We start from the raw sequence: 23296 nt of genomic DNA, 5'->3' as shown, positions 1-23296 counted from the left end.
AACTGCACATGGGGACAATCCCCATACTTGTTGGAGAAATGTCCTCTGGTCGGATGAAACAAAAACAGAACCTTTTGGCCATAATGACCATTGTTATGTTTGGAGGAAAAAGGGGGAGGCTTGCAAGCCAAAGAACACCATCCCAACCATGAAGTACGGGGGTGGCAGCATCATTTTGTGGGGGTACTTTGCTGCAGGAGACTGGTGCACTTCACAAAATAGACGGCATCATGAGAGGAAAATGATTGTGGAAGGCTACCGGAAACGTTTGACCCAAGTTAAACAATTTAAAGGCAATGCTACCAAATACTAATTGAGTATTGTAAACTTCTGACCCACTGGGAATGTGATGAAAGAAATAAAAGCTGAAATCACTATTATTGACATTCCACATTCTTAAAATAAAGTGGTGATCCTAACTGACCTAAAACAGGTCATTTTTACTTGGATTAAATGTCAGGAATTGTGAAAAACTGAGTTTAAATGTATTTGGATAAGGTGTATGTAAACTTCCAACTTCAACTGTAACTTAGCGTTACCCTATGCATCGCTCCCCGCTCTCAAGTTCAAAGAAGTGGGCCAATTTAAACAAAAACTATTTATTGTAATTACACATCAAGCCAAAAAAAGTGTCCTACTTAAAAAAAAAAAAAGTATACAAAAAGTGTTGTTTGTTTTGTTAGGGGAGGTTTCATACAAAGTTAATTTCTCTGATGACAGCAGGGCTTGTTGTTTATGTTATTAGAGTCATTAATAACAGTAAATGGATTACACAGAACCCCATTTAATAGATTAAAATAGGGTGAATCAGTGGTAAAATCTTTCTTTTACAGAGTACTGACCAGAATATCAGAGTTCACACAAATAAGAACAAAGCAGACATTCACCTCAACGGTTGACGAGGCAGGGTGGATAATATTTTGCAACAATGTGACCTGCCAACATGCTTGACAAATGATACTAACATTGATCTCAATCACCACGGGACCAACTCATACTTTTCCCCCATAATAAACCCATCAGTTTCATGAGTCTTCCATCTTGTATGATTGACAACCATACAAATCAAAACCAGTCCTTGATGAATATCCACTGTTAGGTGGCTACTGTTTCTTGGCCTTTTTCTGCTTCTTCTCTGCCTTGCTGGTATCTTCGTGAGCCTTTCTCTTAGCAGCCAGTTTGTTTGCCTGCGAAGGGAAATCAGATTGAGTTAATGAACAGTGAAGTGACTGAAGAATTCATGGGTGTGGAACCAAGGTCACATGCTCTTTAAGGGATTTGATAGATTGTAAATTACTGTTTTATATTACTTTTAGAGTTTTATAGCATTATATATTTTTAGTATGAATATATTGTTATTATATCCTAAGAGATTAAAAGTACTGTTGGGAAATGTTCCCTCAATTTTTGGGGGGGCACAGAGCAAATTTCAGGTCTGCTGAGCGCAAACTTGAACATTGTGAAAACTTCTGGCGCACGTTTACTCTGAACAGAGGCAGTGCCCGCTTTAAGTTACAGTCAAGTGATCAAGTAGGCTACTGTGGCTATTTGATCATAATGTTGAAACAATGGAGAAAATAACTGTTCTATCATGCAGCCTACAGTAGCAGCCAATGTGTGGTGTTCCATGTAGGCCTACAGTCCATGCGACTTAAAAAAATAAAAATAAAAATATGCAGGGCTGTTAATCCAGTTGTTCTTCAGACAAGGTAACTGAAAATGCTGTTGTGTTTGATGCAACAAACAACTTTACAAAAAAAAAGCGTAATTATTCCCATACCATTATTACTGAGAATCAGACAAAGTAAGCTAGACTCTGCCTACTTAGAGTCTTCAAGCTGGTCTCAAAATACAACACTGCCCCTTTGAGAAAAAAAGCTATTAATTTGACTTACCTTTCAAAGACGGCTAGAAATGCACACATTTTGTGCTCTTGTAGGAAGCAACCACTCCCCCATCGTTGACTACAAATTATCTATAAGTGGGCTAATAACTCACTAACTAGCAAAACATATGAACAATGGTGCACACGTGGCTACATGTAGCTCTCGCTTTGTTCTCAAAACAAACGCATCTACTCACGACTGCTCATGCTCTACACACAGTCCAGTTCAAAATAAATGGCACAGATCCATATATGGCAATGGCTATTTGCATATAGCCCTACTGCAGCTCTGACTGGTTATGGCGCACCGGTTTGTGTAGAGTACGGGCCGGAGTCATGCCTGTCAATGCAATAGAATCCTACTCCAATGCGCTCTGCCTACAAGAAAATCTCCTGCAGTTAGTTTTGCATACTAAGTCTTGCATAGTTAAATTTTTTTCTCTCGGTAGGTTACATTGAAACTGGCTAATATTGCATTGATTCTAGCACAATTCCCACAGTAGAGCGAAACGTTGATAGTGTTAGCTATCCTTTCTAGAAAATTCTAGAAAGTTGAGTGAAGTTCAATCTTGTGCTTCTCTGCACGGGCTGATATTTCTTCTGCACGACCGTCTGAGAGGTTCAAACTCTGTGTATGAGAAGACTTATGGACTGCAGGAATGTGTACTCCCAATAACACAAGGCCTCTTCCTTACTGACCAGGCCTGTGACATGAACAGAGCAGCACAGAGAAATCCTGGGTGATGGAAAAGTACATCTTTGTGGAAGGGGTGAGAGCTAAGGGTATAAGTGGACACTGCACTGTATTGAATGTGTGTATTCAGCTGTTACTTCTTCGTTGAGTAAACATTTGAATCGTCACTTGGAGTTTGGGCTCTTTTGCTTGATAAATATGCAACTCGATCGGTTAGCTGTGCAGGCTACACAGAAGCAGCACAGCTGGTAGGAGAAACCACTTGAGTCGCACAAATGGAATATGTTGCGGATAAAGTTTGTAATTACACAATTTCATGTGTCCAATATCAAAAGACCTGCATCACTGTACTGAGAGTGAAGCCGTTTCTAAAATGACAGATTTTTTTGGGAGCCTTTATTCATGTTTTTCCATAGCCCCCAAACTGCAGAACAAGCAATTAGGAAGTCTATTGTGTGTGTGGGGTAAGTTTCTCAAAACAAGGTGAAATCGGTAAACCAGCATGGCTACCACAGCATTCTGCAGCGAAACGCCATCCCATCTGGTTTGCACTTAGTGGGACTATCATTTGTTTTTCAAAAGGATAATGACCCAACACACCTCCAGGCTGTGTAAGGGAAATTTGACCAAGATGGAGAGTGATGGCGTGCTGGATCAGATGACCTGGCCTCCACAATTACCCGACCTCAACCAAATCGAGATGATTTGGGATGAGTTGGACTGCAGAGTGTAGGAAAAGCAGTCAACAAGTACTCAGCATGTGGGAACTCCTTCAAGACCGTTGGAAAAGCATTCCAGGTGAAGCTGGTTGAAAGAATGCCAAGAGTGTGCAAAGCTGTCAAGGCAAAGGGTAGCCACTTTGAAGAATCTCAAATAAAATATATTTTTGATTTGTTTAACACTGTCTACTACATGATTCCAAGTGTTATTTCATAGTTTTGATGTCTTCACTATTATTCTACAATGTAGGAAATAGTCCAAATAAAGAACAATCCTTGAATGAGTAGGTGTCCAAACTTTTGACTGGTACTCTACATAAAAGAAAGAGGGATTTGGTTAAAAAAATATAAAAAAATGGACCAATTCTATTAGAAGGGGCTATCGTTTTAGTGTGCAAGCTTTCCAGGGCACGGCTATTCAAACCCTGTTAAACATTCCTACAGCTCAATAGGTAGGTACTAGAGGTCGACCGATTATGCTTTTTCAATGCCGATTGGAGGACCAAAAAAAGCAGATACCGATTAAATCAGACGATTTATTTATTATATATATATATAAAATAATGACAATTACAACATAAATAAAATCTATTTAGTCTCATAAATAATAAAACATGCTCAATTTGGTTTAAATAATGCAAAAACAGTGTTGGAAAAGAAAGTAAAAGCGCAATATGTGCCATGTAAAAAAGCTAACATTTAAGTTCCTTGCTCAGAACATATGAAAGCTGGTGGTTCAATATTCCTAGTTCTTCAACATTCCCAGTTAATAACTACAACCTAAAACTTCTTATAGGAATTATGACGCATCGACTATTTCTCTATACCATTTGTATTTCATATACCTTTGACTATTGGATGTTCTAATAGGCACTTTAGTATTGCCAGCCTAATCTCAGGAGTTGATAGGCTTGAAGTCATAAACAGCGCTGTGAAGCAAGCATTGCTAAGAGCTGCTGGCAAAGGCAGTAAAGTTTGAATGAATGCTTACGAGCATGCTGCTGCCTACCACCGCTCAGTTAGACTGCTCTATCAAATCATAGACTTAATTATAATAAACACAGAAATACGAGCCGTTGGTAATTAATATGGTCAAATCCAGAAACTATCATTTCGAAGAAAAAAAAGTTTATTCTTTCAGTGAAATGCGGAACCGTTAAGTATTTTATCGAACGGGCGGCAACCCTAAGTCTAAATATTGCTGTTACATTGCACAACCTACAATGTTATGTCATAATTATGTACAATTCTGGCAATTTAGTTCGCAACGAGCCAGGCAGCCCAAACTGTTGCATATACCCTGACTCTGCGTGCAATGAACGCAAGAGTAGTGACACAATTTCCCTAGTTAATATTGCCTGCTAACATTACTTTATTTTAACTAAATATGCATGTTTAAAAAAATATATACTTCTGTGTATTGATTTTAAGAAAGGCATTGATGTTTATGGTTAGGTACATTCGTGCAACGATTGTGCTTTTTTCTCAAATGCGCTTTTGTTAAATCATCCCGTTTGGCGAAGTAGGCTGTGATTCGATGATAAATTAATAGGCACCGCATTGATTATATGCAACGCAGGACAAGCTAGTTAACCTAGTAATATCATCAACCATGTGTAGTTAACTAGTGATTATGTGAAGACTGATTGTTTTTTAAAAGAGAAGTTTAATGATAGCTAGCAACTTACCTTGGCTCCTTGCTGCACTCACGTAACAGGTGGTCAGCCTGCCACGCAGTTTCCTCGTGGAATGCAATGTAATCGGTGTCCAAAAATGCCAAGCACCGATTGTTATGAAAACTTGAAATCGACCCTAATTAATTGGCCATGCCGATTAATCGGTCGACCTCTAGTAGGTACTAGGCACAGAGAGCAGCCTGCTGGAAAGTACACTGCCAGTTTTCCCAAAATGCCCAATGGGGTCTCATTCTCTACCTCCCAGTTGAGGCTGGCTCATAATGGTTGGAATGTAGTCAATGAAATGGCATCAACCACATGGAAACCACGTTTGATGTGTTTGATACCATTCCATTGACTCCATTCCAGCTATTATTATGAGCCGTCCTCCCCTCAGCAGCCTCCACTGCTACCTCCATGTATATTAATATGGCTGTGAGACTGGCTTTTCCCAAGGCGACAGTACTGATGGGTCCGACACAGTTACATGTCGTGTCTATCTATTCATCTACACCCACATACAGACTGGAGATGGAACGCAGCGAGGGAGGCTTGTGAGTTGCAATGTCAGTTAGGCAGGTGTGGAGTGGAGGGGACTCACCTCTCGGGTCGTCCTCTTCTTGCCAAACATGATCTTGTCGTACAGGTACTTCTCCTTTTTCTTCATCATCATGATTGCCAGACGCTTCTCCTCTGCCTTCTCCTCCTGCTCCAGTCGAACCTTGTTCCCCACGGAACCAGTTTCCCAGGGTTTCACTTTGCCGGGGGTCACCTTCACCGCCAGAGTCTGCTGGGACAGGAGAGATATATCTTAGAGTGTCCCCAAAATGGCACCCTATTCCCTATAGCGCACTATGCCCAATGATAACGGTGTTCTTTTATGTTGGATGAAACAGGCCATTCAGATGGTCAATCGTGTAGATACTGCTAGGATTCTCTCACCTTGCCCTGGGATCGCTGATCCTCCATCTTTTTCAGATTCTTCTCCTCAGTCAAATCTTCATCGTCCACCTCATCGTTGTCCTCTTCATCATCATCATCTTCTTCTTCTTCCTCATCATCTTGTACTGAGTGTAACAAAAAAATATATATACACAACATTCATCATGCAGGCCCAACAGAAACATGTGAACATTCATCATGCAGGCCCAACAGAAACATGTGAAGCCATGGAGAGGCTCAGCTCTTACCGTGCTTCTCGCCACGCTGCAGGGCTATGAGCTTCAGCTTCTCCGGGGGCACATAGTCACCGTCCTTCTCCTCCACAAAGGGTGACAAGTGGGGCGGCAGCGTCACCCCCAGGAAGTAGTCCTCCACAGGCAGGCGCATCTTGGCGTTGACCGAGTCAAACACCCACTGGGGCTGGATGTAGTACCTGGAACAGAACACGACCACCAGACACACCGTTAGTTACCCACCAGCCGGTCTCCTTTACGGACAAGGTTTCTACACAGACACATATCAAACTTGGTTCAAATAATAGTTGTCTTCTTTCAGATACTTTCCTGGAGTACCAGATGGGTGGGGTTTGCACCTTTGGGACTATACCGAGTTGGATCCATTGGGATATTTATGCCCAGTCAGTCGAGTCAACTCACCGTTGACACATTAGCAAGTTGTGGATGTGTTGTATGTACATCACAACAGCCAAATGAATGAATGTGGGCAGGAGTTAGCAGGCCCATAATAGAGGCATTATGTACCCTGTGTACAGCTAAGCTCTATGAAGCGACATAAAGGAAGAGGACATGGTCTGACACGCGTGACTCTGCCCCCCCCCCCCCCTCCGCCCACTCCCTCGATAACAGGGGTCTTTGAGTGACCAGAGCAGGAAGAGCCCTCTCAAAGGGGGCATTGTGGGGATGAGCTGAACCCATCTCTGTGAGGGGGGGGGGGGGGGGGGCTGAATGAGTAGGCAAACAGAAAGCCTCTGGTCCGTTGGGTCTGTAAGTAGCCTTGGAAAATAGCTTGGCTGAAAATACATTTGGTGATTTGAAAGAGAGAGGGGTTGGGTTGTATCAGGGCAAGCCTTAGGGGGGCCCGTCCTACCGTACCTCCTTGCCCGTCCAAATTAAATATTGGCCGAAACACGTGCCGACTAAGACAAATCAATCTCAGTTAAAGCATCCGAGCGAGCGAAATCAAGATATTTTCTACCGTTTGGATTTGTCGGCTTTAGGCCTATGTATTTTACCTAGTTGACAATGGAAGACAGGCCTATTGCTGCATCTGAGTTCTACACTCTCATTTCTGGATCACAGTGTATCAATGTCCATATGGCAGAGGTTTGTGCTCTCGCCATAGTTGAATTTGAACTTTTAGATGTTTATCATTTTACTTCAGATTTTTATGATTAACCACGTGGTAGATTATTTATTTAGAGAAATTAAAACATTATTATTGAAATGAAACTGTTCCACGAAATACGCATAAAAAATGTATCATAACTGGCATGCATATCGGTAGAAATGGTAGGATAAATTGTAAACTCCCCCAAACTTGAAACTCACAAGCTGCCTATGGTCTTCACTATTACATTCATAAAAATAATAGAAAATGTAAAGTGCACACGTAGGATGTTCCTTGAAAAAGCACGCCCCCAAAACAAAATGCCCATCCAACTGATTAGTTCTGGCGCTGGATCTGGGTTGTATCCAAAAGATCATTCCAAGATTTTTTATGAATTGCAAGACATTTGCAACAGCTGTAACGACTACAAATAGTGGTAGATCCATCGGGCCTGTTCACCTGTTGATGTACTGCTTGTCTATGTCGGGCCTGTCCACAATCTGATGGGTAATGGTCTCATCAGTCACGTCGTAGGTACCACCGATGCAGAGGGACTTGTCCCATGACACCTCGGCACCAAAACACCTGTCAGACAGAGAGAGATAGAGATCAATAAAAATTAAACGATGGATCACTTCACTCTGCATCAAAGCTCTTTGAGGTGCAGTGTAGCATGGAACCAGTCCCTAAAACCTTCAGCCTGCGTTTGACCTGCTTTTACTTCACAAGGTGCCATAACATTATTGAGCAGCCCAGACTGGCTGGGGTGTGTGCAATGATTTATAGATACACTCTAGATGACTGATAGGGGACACTGTGTTGAAGCCACTGTGCGTTCATCTTGGCACCCCCCCATCATTGTAAACTATTTATTTTAAGCTATAGAAATGCATTTATTAATGTCTACATTAGTTTTTGCAACATTTATTATATTAGACATCTTAATGCATACTTTTACATTATAGTATGTGAGCTAAACATAAAAATATATAACATTTTCCTTAAAAGTATACTTTTTTGAGAATAACAATGTTACTGTCCCACTACAACAACAAAAAATAAATAATTGAAGTACTGTAGAATTCCACTCATTCCTCTGGAGGACTGCTCCTACTGGGGAGTGCCAATATGGCCTACCGGTGGCTTCAAAGCCTCTCAATGGCCAATACATAGCATCACCAATCCAGGGTTTATAGACATCATTGGGTGTGTGTGGTGGTGGGCTGGTTCTCACCTCAGGATAAAAGCCAGTGACTCTCTGGGAACTTCCCTGTTCAGGAAGAACTTGAGCCCCTCGAAAAGCCTATTCTGGGCCTCCTGCTCTTTTTGCTCCTTCTCTCTGGCCTCCATGTTCTCTAGGTCCTCCTGAAGAGACAAGGGGGGGGGGGTGAAAGGAGACGGGGAACGTTTTTAGAAGGGCACTGTTAAAATAATTTATAAAGGGTGAAGATAAATTATTAAATAATTCTACCCGGAAACTTAACCATTAGGGATTAGAGGTTATGTAGCATAGACAAGGAGTAATTAAAGCTGATAAACATAAGTCCAAATAGGACTGGGGAAGAGAGGAATGTACGTGTGTGCAGAAAGAAAACAAAGAGAATCCTTAACCTATGTTTGAACTGACCCGGCTAAAACTCTGGGGAGATAAGATAGGACAGGGAGTACCCCTCCAGGTTTCCATTATATTGGGGGGAATGGAAATGTCAGTTGGGTAGTGATCAACTGTGGTGAGAATTGTAGAGAAGTAGATAGGATAGCTCTCCTAATGTTAATGTGTATGCATGTGCGTAGGGTAAGAGAATGTTATAAAAGGAACATCTTTGTATATGCACGGGAGAGCTCTCGCAAATAAAATTGGATTTGACTAATTGTGAGCTGGGAATTCTGTCTGTTTCATTTAAACCAGAACTTTACACACTCTGGTTTGCAGACCTATAAGGATAATTGAAATTTATGAACATTGATTTCAAAATTCCATATCAGGCACACAGGAAGTTGGTGGGATGGGATTGGTTTCTTCATGTTTACAAACCTCATCCCTTGAAAACATAGGTGTGCTCCCCAGTCTTAAGCCGTCCGCGTGCTTCATATTGCGCCTAGCCGAACTCAGCTAGGTGAACTGAACGAGTGTGCTTGCATACTCCCTTAATACCTTTGCTTGAAAAATTAGAAAATAAGCCGCAATAGTACCATTTGTTCATCTTGAGACGTTAAAATAGTCAAGAAATCAGTAATTAAATGTTAGTCGCGCAATTTTACATCGAAGACGTTTGGTGGAGTATTTCTCAAGTAAAAAATTGTGCATGAAAAGGATTCGTCTCTCGTTGAATGACAAACACTTTACTGAAGAATCCCTACTCTTTGCCAATCACAGATAAAGGGGTGTAGATTTCGGTTTCTGAACTTCGGCTTGCCTCGAGGAAAAATTTGTGCACGAACACCCGAAAAAACCCTTGCCGGAGAATATATGCAAACTGTTCCGAACTGTTTTGGATGGTGACCGAAATCAGTTCGCAGGCACCCGGCCTGCCACAAGGAGTCGCTAGAGCTTAAATGGGACAAGAAAATCTCAGCTGGCCAAACCCTCCCCTAACCTGGTCGACACTTGGCCAAATGTGCGCCGCCTCATGGGTCTCCCGGTCACGGCTCGCTGTAACACAGCCTGGGATCGAACCTGGGGCTGTAGTGACACCTCAAGCACTACCTTAGACCGCTGCGCAACTCAGGAGGCCCAGACAACTCTTTTCATTGTTTTGTCTACAACATATCTTTATTAGCCTATGTAATTAGCCTATGTAATTGTAAAATATGGACCTTGTAGCTGTCGTAAGGGCATGAAATGAGATGATTGTGGACTACAGGAAAAAGAGGACCGAGCACACCCCCACTCATCGATGGGGCTACAGTGGAACAGGTTGAGAGCTTCAAGTTCCTTGGTGTCCACATCAACAAACTAACATGGTCCAAGCACACCAAGACAGTCGTGAAGAGGGCACAACAAAATCTATTCCCCCTCAGGAGACTGAAAAGATTTGGCATGGGTCCTCAGATCTTCAAAAGGTTTTACAGCTGCACCATCGAGAGCATCCTGACTGGTTGCATCACTGCCTGGTATGACAACTGCTCGGCCTCCGACTGCATGGCACTACAGAGGGTAGTGCGAACGGCTCAGTACATCACTGGGGCCAAGCTTCCTGTCATCCAGGACCTCTATACCAGGCGATGTCAGAAGGCCAAAAAAATTGTCAGACTCCAGCCACCCTAGTCATAGACTGTTCTCTCTGCTACAGCACGGCAAGCAGTACCACGAGCACCAAGTCTAGGTCCAAGAGGCTTCTACCCCCAAGCCATAAGACTCCTGAACACCTAATCAAATGGCAACCCAGACTATTTGCATTGCCCCCCCCCCCCCTTTTATGCCACTGCTACTCTTATCATCTATGCAGTCACTTTAATAAGTATACCTTCATGTACATATTACCTCAACTGGTGCCCCCGCACATTGTGCCGGTACCCCTCTGTATATCGTCTCGCTATTGTTATTTTACTGCTGCTCTTTAATTACTTGTTACTTTTATTTCTTATCGGCATTTTTTAAACTGCGTTGTTGGTTAGGGGCTCGTAAGTAAGCATTTCACTGTAAGGTCTACACCTGTTGTATTTGGCACATCTGACAAATAAAATTTGATTTTGATTTGAAATCAGCTAAAGGCAAAGTAGGTTGATGATCCAAATGGTGCACGCACCATATCATACAAAATATACACGGACAATAGCTCAAAATAAAAAGCCTCTATCAGGTTTAACCTGTCCTATCTGAACAGACACCGGTAGCAGGCAAGGCTGTACACCAGGGCTGGGCGAAAAGGCAAATAGTGTGATAATTTATATTTTTTCATTTGATAATGACTATTTGATTAAAATCGTGATAATTGTGTTTAAAAGGTGCATATCTGCTTTACACTCAAGAATGCCTGAACAAGCCAAAGGCTTTAATGTTTCTTATTTATTGTCAGAAGTAGAACTCAAATAATATTAACTTTTCTTAAAGCTGTAAACCCTTACAAGTCATGAACAAGCAATAAAAATAAATAGTCAATATGCATTAGAACTGTTAGCCTAATGGCACATCACAGTTTATGTTGGGGTAGTTGAGCCTAATGGTACATCAGTTTATGTTGGGGTAGTTGAGCCTAATGGCACATCACAGTTTATGTTGGGGTAGTAGTACAAGTTACAAGCAAGAAAGACAAGTCTACGGTCTCTGGCTTTAAAGCTGCCCTATGGCAGGTCACTATGTTGCCACCTGTGCTAAAAACACACTCTGGGGGGAAGCTGGTCGCAGGAATGCACAGGTAGTGCTTTGCCAGGTGGCTGACTTTGGGAAAGTTTTTTGTGGTTGGATCTTCCGCCAGTCCAGTGGATTGGTTTCACTGTCGGCATCAGGAGACTGAAGGTAGCAACTGAGTTCCTTTTCTACCAGCTTAATTTCATTAAGACCTGTGGTGGTGGAGCATGGCTCTTGAAACCTTCCTTTTCGACTGTACTAATGGGTAGCATGTCCTTAGCAATGCATAATAGCATTTGTGATTATCTTTGTGTCTTTTCGATGTTTGCTCTTAGGGAATAAACGCAGTCAGTGTTGACTGCTTCGGGCGAACATGCCTAGATTGGCGTTTAGCAATTCCGTGGCGCAAACTCAAACTTCCTGCATGTTCCAAAGAGTGATTTTGCTTCAGATGGTGAAAAAGTTGTCGTATTACCAGATTTGATAGCCACCTGTTTATGGCACAATTTGCACCGAACATTGCTCTGCTCTTTGTCCGACTTCAAAAAGCCAAACCACTACCAAATAATTTAAATAATTGAACCCTTTTTATCAATAATTTCTTCATTGGAAGCTTCTCCTTCTCCATGGCTATCACTGCCACTGTTTTCACCTACATCAATCATTTTGTGGTTAATAGCACCTCGAGTGAGTAGCCAATAAGTGTTTTTTAGTGGGCGTATACCTCTCCACGTGCATATTGTCACTTCTCCGCATGTTCCTGCTGCGGCAGAGGTGAAATTGACATTATCTAAAAATTTATCTAAATATGTTTTATATCGTTATTGAGGGAAGTAATTACCTCGATAATTATTGATATTGATTTATCGCCCAGCCCTACTGTACACCCTCATCTTGAGAAACCAAATCAAATCTGTCTAACAGGAGCTCAAACAGGTAGACCTACATAATACAAGCACTTGGCCCCCAGGACCGTACAATTATCCAATTGGCAATTACAAAACTGGTTCTACAACCCAATTTCAACATTGGAGAGCATAGGTGAAGAGCAGCGCTTATGGTGGGTCTTCGCCACAGTAATAATTCATTTTAACAACAAATTCCAAATGCAAGCTTCATTAGTAAGTTATCAATGTCAAGCAATTGCTACATACCAAAAGACCAGTAGGCCTATGCTAGTAATTGTTGCCCCATTGCTTGTGAGCTAGCAAAGTAATAGTTAACAGTTAAGGTTGGTGATCAACATTTTTTGGAGCCACACACATCATGGTAAGCCTCTCTCCCTACAATTTGACATTTGCGCTGCACCCAATCCTATAGATGTACAGCAAATCAATCTGTTCTCTAGCACACCCGACCTGTGTTGATTGACAAGTTTGCTGGTCCAGAGTGCCAAGTGTGTGTTTCACTAGCCAATCTGTTGCAGCTGTTTGTTTGTTTTTGCAAAGGCGATGCTGCAGCTACTCTCTTGCTGAGTGTAGCGTAATCCATGAAGACCCACAAAACGAGTGACAAAAGATTACAAACCCTGGCCAGATCATTTCAAGTCAGACATATCAAGTCGAGTCTCAAGTCAAAGTTGTGACTCAAGTCATACTTGAGTCCAAGTCATGTGACTCGAGTCCACAACTCGATCTTCCCACAACTGTCCCAGAGTCGGTTTGGAATATGCTATTTCTTTCTCGAGAAGCTGACCAACATAATAGGTCAACTTTTCAACAATGGGGGATAGTTGATTGACATAGGCTATTGATTTTGCTGTTCATTACTCATCTTGTTGGCTAAGGAAAATTAAATGTGGACAGTTATTTTAACGTTTTCAAAGTGCACAACAGAAGTTGGTAAGAAGGACCACACATCGTTACATCTCAACTTGCATGTTCTGTTAATATGAATTACCATAATCTAAATGAGATTGTCATTCTGAGCACCGTGGGTGGACGCCCTAATCAGGTCACTCACCCAATGCATATGGGTCCGGCAGACTTCTGAAATGTACGGGAAACAAAAAATTTTGCCGGTCAAATGTCCGGCGACACATTTCGAACGGAAACCCTGGTTCACAGGTAGCCATTGTTATGTAAATGAAACTGAAAAGTACCCAGGGTCTTGTCTTGGCTCCAGGTTAGAGCAGGTCCGCAGGAGCCATGGCCCAGAGAGACACATGTGAGAGTCCGCGTAGATGGAAACAGAAAAACACCATGCTAAATCTTCAAAGAAAATGCACCATAATAAAGGTGAATCCTTGGTGGAGCTTTTCCATTCCTTTTCATTTAGCTCTTCAGCAATCATTTAAATGCCTAGTATACAATACATTGGCAGGAATGAGCCCTTCTGTAGACCGAACATTGATTTATAAGGACAACAACATCAAATAGAGGATGACTTTTGTATCATAACTATCCATTTAAGATGAGTGGAGGCTACAAATAGTTCCTCCACCTACATCCTGAAGATTTGGGAAAGAAAGTGATTTCTAAATGGAAACAATGAAATGTGACCGTGGGAGGCATTGGTTCTAACACACCCCTGACCACCTGGTAGCCAGTTTATTCAGTGTGTCACCTTACCCCCTCAGCAGGGAACTGGTCAAGCTGGTTCTCCTCCTCCTCCGCGGTGGCAACCACCCGCGCCAGGCTGGCACTCAGGGCAGACAGTTTCTGTAGAGAGCATGAAACCCACTGGTTCAGTTTTCCACACACACCGCTTCAAAACTACACATCTCTACTGACAGAGTACCATCAAGGTAGGGCAGGTAGCCCAGAACAATGAAGAGAGGGCTGGCTGTCCCTCATCAAGCAAATATAACTTCTATCCATTTATTTGTATCAATACATAAGTGATGAAAGGCCCACCTCCAAGTAGCTCTCAGAGTCCATGGCGTAGTCCTCCTCATGTTCTGCCTTCAGCTCTGACTCAGATTTGCTGTCCAGCTGGAGGGAGGGTTGTAGTTAGCAACAGCTCAGACACACAACAATTAGCAGGCCAATGATCTCTGTATATTACTAGACTATATACAGCTGAAGTCAGAAGATTACATACACCTTAGCCAAATACATTTAAACTCAGTTTGTCAAAACTCCTGACATTTAATCCTAGTAAAAATGCCTGTCTTAGGTCAGTTAGGATCACCACTTTATTTTAAGAATGTGAAATTTCAGAATAATAGTAGAGTGATTCCAGCTTTTATTTCTTTCATCACATTCCCTGTGGGTCAGAAGTTTACATACACTCAATTAGTATTTGGTAGCATTGCCTTTTAAATTGTTTAACTTGGGTCAAACGTTTTGGGTAGCCGTCCACAAGCTTCCCATAATAAGTTGGGTGAATTTTGGCCCATTCCTCCTGACAGAGCTGGTATAACTGAGTCAGGTTAGTAGGCCTCCTTGCTCGCAAACGCTTTTTCAGTTCAGCCCACAAATATTCTATAGGATGAGGTCAGGGCTTTGTGATGGCCACTCCAATACCTTGACTTTGTTGTCCTTAAGCCATTTTGCCACAACTTTGGAAGTATCCTTTGGGTCATTGTCCATTTGGAAGACCCATTTGCGACCAAGCTTCAACCTGTTTGGGATAGGGGGCAGCATTTTCACTTTTGCATGAAATGCGTGCCCAGAGTAAACTGCCTGCTACTCTGTCCCAGATGCGAATATATGCATATTATTAGTAGTATTGGATAAAAAAAACACTGAAGTTTCTAAAACTGTTTGAATGATGTCTGTGAGTATAACAGAACTCATGTGGCAGGCGAAAACCTGAGGAAAATCCAACCAGGAAGTGGGAAATCTGAGGTTTGTAGTTTTTCAAAGCTTGGCCTACCGAATACACAGTGTCTATGGGGTTAAGTTGCACTTCCTAAGGCTTCCACTAGATGTCAACCGTCTCTAGAAACTTGTTTCAGGCTTCTGCTATAAAGGAGGGGGGAATGGGAGCTGAATGAGTCAGTGGTCTGGCAGAGAGTATCAGGCTCGTGACGTGCGCTCCCGACAGAGTTAGCTCTTGTTCCAATGCTTTGCTACACACGATGGAATTCTCCGGTTGGAACATTATTGATGATTTATGTTAAAAACATCCTAAAGATTGATTCCAAACATCGTTTGATATGTTTCTACGACCTGTAACGGAACTTTAAGTTTTTGTCTGGACCTAGTGCTCATGAAGATGGATGACTGGGCTGAACAACTAGTGGCTATTTGGACATAAATTACGGACTTTATGGAACAAATCAGTCATTTATTGTCGAACTGGGATTCCTGGGAGTGCATTCTGATGAAGATCAAAGGTAAGTGAATATTTATCATGTTATTTCTAACATCTGTTGACTCCAACATGGCGGAAATTTCTTTGGCTGGATTGGGCTCTGAGCGCCGTACTCAGATTATGCTTTTTCCGTAAAGTCTTTTTGAAATCTGACACAGCGGTTGCATTAAGGAGAAGTCTCTCTTTAATTCTGTGAATAACACTTGTATCTTTTATCTATGTTTATTATGAGTATTTCTGGGATTTCTGTGGCTAACTGCAAGATCATCGGATGTTTTGGAATCAAAACATTACTGCACGTAACGCGCCAATGTAAACTGAGATTTTTGGATATAAATATGCACATTTTCAAACAAAGCATACATGTATTGTGTAACATGTCCTATGAGTGTCATCTGATGAAGATCAAAGGTTAGTGATTAACTTTACCTATATTTCTGCTTTTTGTGACTCCTATCTTTGGCTGGAAAATGGCTGTGTTTTTTTGACTTGGCTCTGAACTAACATAATCATATGTTGTGGGTAGATTAACAAGATGTTTATCTTTCATTTGCTGTATTGGACTTGTTAATGTGTTAAAGTTACATATTTCTAAAAGATATTTTTGAATTTCCCACGCTGCCTTTTCAGCGGAATGTTGTCGAGGGGTTCTGCTAGCGGAATGCCTGCGCTAGAAAGGTTAACTTCCTGACTGATGTCTTGAGATATTGCTTCAATATATCAACATCATTTTCCTTCCTCATCATGCCATCTATATTCTGAAGTGCACCAGTCCCTCCTGCAGCAAAGCACCCCCACAACATGATGCTGCCACCCCCGTGCTTTATGGTTGGGATGGTGTTCTTTGGCTTGCAAGCCTCCCCGCTTTTCCTCCAAACATAACGATAGTCATTATTGCCAAACAGTTCTATTTTTGTTTCATCAGACCAGAGGACATTTCTCCAAAAAGTATGATCTTTGTCCCCATGTGCAGTTGCAAACCGTAGTCTGGCTTTTTCATGGCAGTTTTGGAGCAGTGGTTTCTTCCTTGCTGAGCAGCCTTTCAGGTTATGTCGATATAGGACTCATTTTACTGTGGACATATACTTTTGTACCCGTTTCCTCCAGCATCTTCACAAGGTCCTTCGCTGTTGTTCTGGGATTGATTTGCACTTTTTGCACCAAAGTACATTCATCTCTAGCGGTATGACGGCTGTGTGGTCCCATGGTGTTTATACTTGCGTAACTATTGTTTGTACAGATGAACGTGGCACCTTCAGGCGTTTGGAAATTGCTCCCAAGGATGAACCAGACTTATGGAGGTCTACATTTTTTCGCCAATCAGGTCTTGGCTGATTTCTTTTTATTTTCCCATGATGTCAAGCAAAGGAGGCACTGAGTTTTTAGGTAGGCCTTGAAATACATCCACAGGTACACCTCCAATTGACTCAAATGTTGTCAATTAGCCTATCATAAGCTTAAAAAGCAATGACATAATTTTCTGGAATTTCCCAAGCTGTTTAAAAGGCACAGTCAACTTAGTGCATGTAAACTTCTGACCCACTGGAACTGTGATACAGTGAATTATAAGTGAAATAATCTGTAAACAATTGTTGGAAAAATGACTTGTCATGCAAAGTAGATGTCCTAACTGACTTGCCAAAACTATAGTTTGTTAACAAGAAATTTGTGGAGTGGTTGAAAACGCGTTAATGACCGCAACCTAAGTGTATGTAAACTTCCGACTTCAACTGTACGTTCATCAACAGAAGGAACATGGTGATAAAAAAAGCACTGCTTATGATGTGCGATGGCTGAAGTGGTTCTCCGGGATTGTATTTATGAGTGCACACTGTAGCAAAACATTTTGCAACAGGATAACAAAAACAAGCATTTGTCATTGGACAGGTTAAGGTAGCCACTCCTTATTTCAGTCTGTTTTCTTCCCTTGGTGCCTAATGAACACAACCCAGGTTTGGGCCAGGTGCTGGGTTACCTTGGGTGGGTAGACCAGGTTAAGTGTCTGGTAGAGGCGGAAGTTGATGAAGCCAAAGAGGGTGGTGTACATCTCCGTGAAGGTAGCCATTACTCTATAGTCCACATCTGTTGGGTGCTGGGGAACAAAGGACAGACAGATTATTAGTCTGAAAGCTTCTATTTTAGAGTCAATGTTGAGGCCCCATCAACCACATGTCAAGCTACTTTAATTTAAACACAATAAACAGCATCAACGTAAAGTATTTAACCCCCCAAGGTCGATGTCTGCGCCCCGTGGAAATAGAGCTAGCATTAAATTATAATAAAAACATAAAAATCGCAGTTTAAGCTAGAAATATTTTATATCACAAAATTGTATGTAACGTACAAACGGTTTGGCCTATAAACTATTTTGACTCCTCTATGGAAGAGGACTCTCACAAACACAATTGTGTTCTCCGTTTTGTGGTGTTCTCCCAGAAGCGACTTGGGACTCGTCTGAAGTCGGTACAGCTGATCTGCAAACGTCGGTGTATTGCACAGTACTTCCCCAACTCAGGAGCTCATGCTTTCTGAGGATTTAACAGTGATGTCTATTCTTTCAAGCACTTTGAGAGCCTATTGTACACACACACTGAATGGGTTTTAATGTTGTACAGTAAGCTTGGGCCCTGCTAGTCAAGCAGGATGTTAAGAGAGAAAGTATCATAGCATTGCTGTACAGTTCTGCTACCTTTGTAGTCAAACTATTTCGTATGGATCAGAAATTATCTAGGTTGAATTTGGTTATGAGTTACTTTCTTCACCAGCTTTTTGAAAGAGATGTTGGAATCAAAGTATGATGCCATGGTACATAAAATCGGATACCACCGTTCTAGCATGTATTAGCATATTTATGTTAGGGAACGCCAACTCTATGAAGGGCGCGTGTGCAATAACAAAATTTGCCCTTGCACTCAAACAAAATTTCTTGAAACTTTGGCAAAAGGTAGTCTACAAAACGAAGTCCACGCTGTAACATATTCTAGTTTTTGGAACAGAATTGTATTGAAATCAAATTTTTCATCGATGGTGAGTGAGTGGAAATGCCAACCAGATGCTTCAGATTTATACACCCAGTGAAACATCTGGCTCAATCTGCGGGTTTGGCTTTCATGGTGACATCACAATGCTGTAAATTGGTTAATAAACCAATAACAAAGAGCGTTCTAAACCCCTCTGCCAATAACAGCTAGTTTTGCCCTCACTCAGTCCTAGCAAAATTCTTGCTTGTGAAATAGTATTTTGCTAAAAACATATTTTGCCCAATTAAAAGGAAATCTATAACAGTAAAGTACTTAAATTGTTACCCAGAAATAAAACAGCTGCATTAGGTCGATTCTGGATCCTGTATTTTTTACCTTAACAATATCGACTTCTGTAAAAAACAAACCTGCACTTGTATGACGACGATACTGTTGGGTATGCAATTGCCACCACAGTTGACCAGGCTCTCTGAACTGCCGTCTGCCTTCATTGTATTACAGAAAACCCGAATGCAAGTAAAACTAAGTACATGTTGTTCTCTAGAGCACATCAAAATAAACTGATGATTTAAAAAAATATGCACTTTGGGTGGTGTACATATTGATCGTGTCCCTGCATACAAATATCTGGGCATCTGGATAGATGAAAAGCTATCTTTCAAAAAGCATTTGATGAGTTAGATAAGCGGAGAATAAAAATGGGCTTCTATAGAAATAGATCTTGCCTCTCACTAAACAGTAGAAAACAGATTCAGTCACATTCCTATCGGTCCTAGACTATGGCAACATCTATATGAATGCAACTGCCACTTCATTAAAGCCGTTAGATGCAGTTTATCATAGCGCACTGCGCTTAATTATGGTGACAATTTTAGTACTCATCACTGCATTCTCTACCAGAAGTTGGTTGGCCATCTGATGTCATGCAGGTTGATTCATTGCTATGTTTTCATTTATAAAGCCCCTATACAAAAAAATCCCACTGTACCTAACATCATGACTAAACTTTAGACATATGAGTTCACACACCCGGGGTCAGGGATGGTTAACTCTGGAAATGCCTTTGGTCTCCACAGAGTTTGGTAAATCAGCTTTTAGTTCTTGCATCTTATTTGTGGAACAATCTTCAAATTGTCCTTAAAATGTGATGTGCTGATGCCTCAAGGGCAATTCAGAAAGCTGATTGAGGGCCTTATGAATGTGTGTTGTAGGACCATGTTGTTTCTGCTTGCATTTTGTATTTATAATTGACGTGTGTATTTTCTGTAATTCAGGGCTCATCTACGAAAGAGACATTGGTCTCAGTATGACTCCCTGATAAAATAATGGTGAAATAAAAAGAGGAGGCCTTTAACACAGTGACTGCATACATTTGAAATGGCTCTTTGAGCTGCTGTGATGTCACTCAGCACTTACATCATGGGCAAACTGGTAGGGCACGAGCCAGGTTATGAGCTGTCCAAGAACCTCTGCCTGATAGTAAATCCCCTTGATGGAGATGAAAACCTGCCAGGGAAAGCAAAACAAGGTCAAGGGTGCTGCGGACTACCAGTTATTCTCTTGCCAAATAGCATGCAGCTCATTCATACACATCCAATGTAGACTAGTAACCACAACAACAAATCTGCTGCTAAGTATATAGTACCAGTCAAAGGTTTAGACACACCAACTCATAGAAAGTTTTTTGTATGTTTACTATTTTCTACATTGTAAAATAATAGTGAAGACATCAAAACTATGAAACAACACATGGAATCACCAAAAAAAGTGTTAAAGCTGTCAGCAAGGGAAAGGGTGGCAACATAGAAAATTCTGAAATATACTGTTTTGGTTAATACATGATAGCATATGTGTTATTTCATAGTTTTGATGTCTTCACTATTATTTTACAATGTAGAAAATAGTAAAAATCAATAAAAACCATGGAATGAGTAGGTGTGTCCAAACTTTTGACTGGTACTGTATGTGTATATAAAGTTAAAATGACAATTCAATTTCAGATGCAATTGTACCTGTAACAGTCCGTATCATTACTTAATAAATCATGCCTGCACTTTGTCTATCCACAACATGGAAATTTTCATTGAGGACCAACTCTTTATGTTAATGAGGACACATCTGTACTCTTGTCCTTCCTACCTTCCGGAGAGAGCGAGATGTGACTAGGTAGTTCATCCACTCCACCGTGAGACGTCGGCATAGCGTGATGGTCTGGACGTGGCACTTTCCAGTGCGGGCAAAGGTGGAGAACAGGAAGCACATGGAGAGGGCGTCGTCTATGTCACGGAGGGCATCGATGAATGTGGGGTACCTGGCACACAAATAGAGCCAACACAACGCTCAGATATAAACACATGTAGGACATTCTTTACAAATGTTATAATGACATGAACCATAAACAGGGCACAACACCACAGAGATCCTATTAGATTATTATTGTCTACAGTTAATTTATATGCTCAATACTGCCATCTGTTGTTTGCAGTTGGCGCTGCAGTGGATTGAGACCTCACCTCTCTTTGATGATGTGGTCCAGTTTGTAGCCAGGCTTGTTATCTCGCAGTCTCTCCACCCCTGTCCATTCTGCCTTTCCATAGGCCTTTCTCAGTTTACGCACAAACACCTACCAGAGACGGAACAAGTGGTTGACTGAAAAATGTGAACAGTAAAAAACACAAAATGTAACAATATCTGTATCTCAGTCAAAACAATAGTCTAAAACATTACCTTGTACTCTCTAAATTTCCTAACGATGGGCTCGTGCAGGAGGAACCGGATGTCTTTAAGCAGATAGAATGTGCGGGGAGCTGTGGAACCTTTGTTCACCTTCTTCTTGTGCTTGGGTTCATGAGGGTAGATGCCCTTCAGAATGCACAGGCGTCTGTGTGGAACAGTGGATGAACATGCAGACTGTGAATTTGGCATTGCAGAAACTGACACCAGAGGCAACCATGCTATTATATCCACAGCCAGAACACAGGGCCTTATTCAATAGGCACCAGAGGGAAGAAAACGGACCGAAACAGGGGGCAACAACAACACTAATAAATACAACCAACTAATAAATACGACCCAGGTTGTGGTGGGTCAGTAGTACTTAGTACCTGAAATCTGCCAGGCTCAGCTGCAGCTTCTTGCGGGCTTTGTTCCTTGTGATATAGTTGGTGGCAGAGCCCCTCTCATACTGAAACAAGACACATAAGTTTACAGTTACTCACAAAACATTTAGACAGTCAGACAGACATATGTGTGAGGTATTGGAGGAACGTATTACTAGAAAACGTGTAACTAGACTTAAGCGTAAAAAGCTTGATGCTGACAATGTTCTGCAAAACAATTTAGTACTCTCTTTACTGCTTTTTTATACACTAGACAGGTGAACATGTAACAGCTAGGCTAACGTTAACCAGCTAGCTGAGTTTAAAACAACACGCATCAACCGCACAAGATTCCAAGACTAGACGGATATTGAAATACAATAGGTTATCTAGCTAACGTTACATAAAAGTGTCTCACACTAGCTTGCGATATGTTATAGTTGACTAGCTAAAACATTTCGGCCTAAACTCATAATTCCATGCTCAAGAGAAACAGCCTGAGCGAGCTTGCTAACTTCAGTACGTAGCTAACCAAATGGTTGGATAATTAATCTAACAGTGACATCCTTACCTTCTTTTTCTGTAGACCCCCCATTTACAAAATATCTGTTCGTGTTATTCTGTAAATTACTTAGATTTGTAGGTATACTTCTGTAGACAATCATGTAAACACAAGCGCCAACAAAAAACACCGTGGCTGTTGCACGTGTTGTGTGACAAGTATATCTTCTGACATGCGCGGAATGAGCTCCCAGGACCCCGACACGTCAAGCGGTCATTTTTAGGCCTGAATATTATATATATTTTTTAATGTAAACCAGTCAATATTTAAACACCGTATATCTATTAATGAGCAGCTAGTTTAATTTCTGAAGGATTAATTAATAATTCTTTCAAACACACACGCACAGATGCACTCAAGCACACACACATTGTTTTGCAATGTTTTGCAGGGAAATTGTGTTCTTTTGTATCAATTTTATTTGCCTTGTATTTTTTACTGATTGATGTGCTCTTTTTATTTGTGTTTATTTTTGTACATTGATTAGCTTTGCTATTGTACATTATTATATGCACTATTGAGTTTTAGACCTGCAATAAAAATGTGCATATAACAAATAAACTTGGATTTGATTTTGATTTGACACACAGACAGAGAGAGAGAGAGACAGACAGACAGACAGAGAGAGATAATTGTTGATTTGAGAGACATTTCCTATCTGCTGCCAGCATAAATAAAATGTGTGTTTTCTGTGTAGGTCTGAATAAAGAAAACAAACACTATATTTTCTCCTTACCATGAACAATCCACGAAATTAGTGAATCACATTTTATGTTGAATTTATCGATGCAATTCGTTTTTGAGAACAGCATAACAGGGGATGAGGCATGGGTGTTAAAGA

At 41.2% G+C, this 23296-nt stretch overlaps 1 protein-coding gene across 2 annotated transcripts; it reads right to left on the bottom strand.

Moving 5' to 3' along the window:
- Positions 1-583: 583 nt before the first annotated feature.
- On the bottom strand, positions 584-22666 carry LOC139577122 (pescadillo homolog). Of its 2 annotated transcripts, none has more exons than XM_071403963.1 (15): positions 22465-22666; positions 21900-21979; positions 21523-21676; positions 21309-21418; positions 20935-21106; positions 20212-20301; positions 17790-17906; positions 14410-14487; positions 14125-14214; positions 8498-8628; positions 7723-7848; positions 6165-6349; positions 5917-6041; positions 5576-5764; positions 584-1187 (listed from the first exon to the last, which is right to left on the bottom strand). In XM_071403963.1, exons 1-15 carry the CDS (start codon positions 22486-22488, stop codon positions 1104-1106), a joined length of 1755 nt encoding a protein of 584 aa, XP_071260064.1. In that variant the 5' UTR covers positions 22489-22666; the 3' UTR covers positions 584-1103. The 2 variants fall into 2 exon arrangements, with proteins under 2 accessions (XP_071260064.1, XP_071260065.1); XM_071403964.1 differs by having other exon boundaries at positions 5576-5761.
- Positions 22667-23296: the final 630 nt, after the last annotated feature.

Source organism: Salvelinus alpinus, chromosome 5 (assembly GCF_045679555.1).
Source record: "Salvelinus alpinus chromosome 5, SLU_Salpinus.1, whole genome shotgun sequence".
Taxonomy (NCBI): domain Eukaryota; kingdom Metazoa; phylum Chordata; class Actinopteri; order Salmoniformes; family Salmonidae; genus Salvelinus; species Salvelinus alpinus.
Note: the sequence above shows the minus strand (reverse complement) of the source record. Positions and strands in the feature narration are given on the sequence as shown.

What these genes read in the sequence shown, in the direction of transcription:
- LOC139577122 (XM_071403963.1), bottom strand. Translation starts at nt 22,488, where the DNA reads ATGGGGGGTCTACAGAAAAAGAAG. An exon ending in TCACTGGCTTTTATCCTGAG is followed by an intron (nt 7,849 to 8,497) that starts GTGAGAACCAGC and finishes TCTGTCTGACAG; the next exon opens with GTGTTTTGGTGCCGAGGTGT. An exon ending in GACAAGCAGTACATCAACAG is followed by an intron (nt 6,350 to 7,722) that starts GTGAACAGGCCC and finishes GTTCTGTTCCAG; the next exon opens with GTACTACATCCAGCCCCAGT.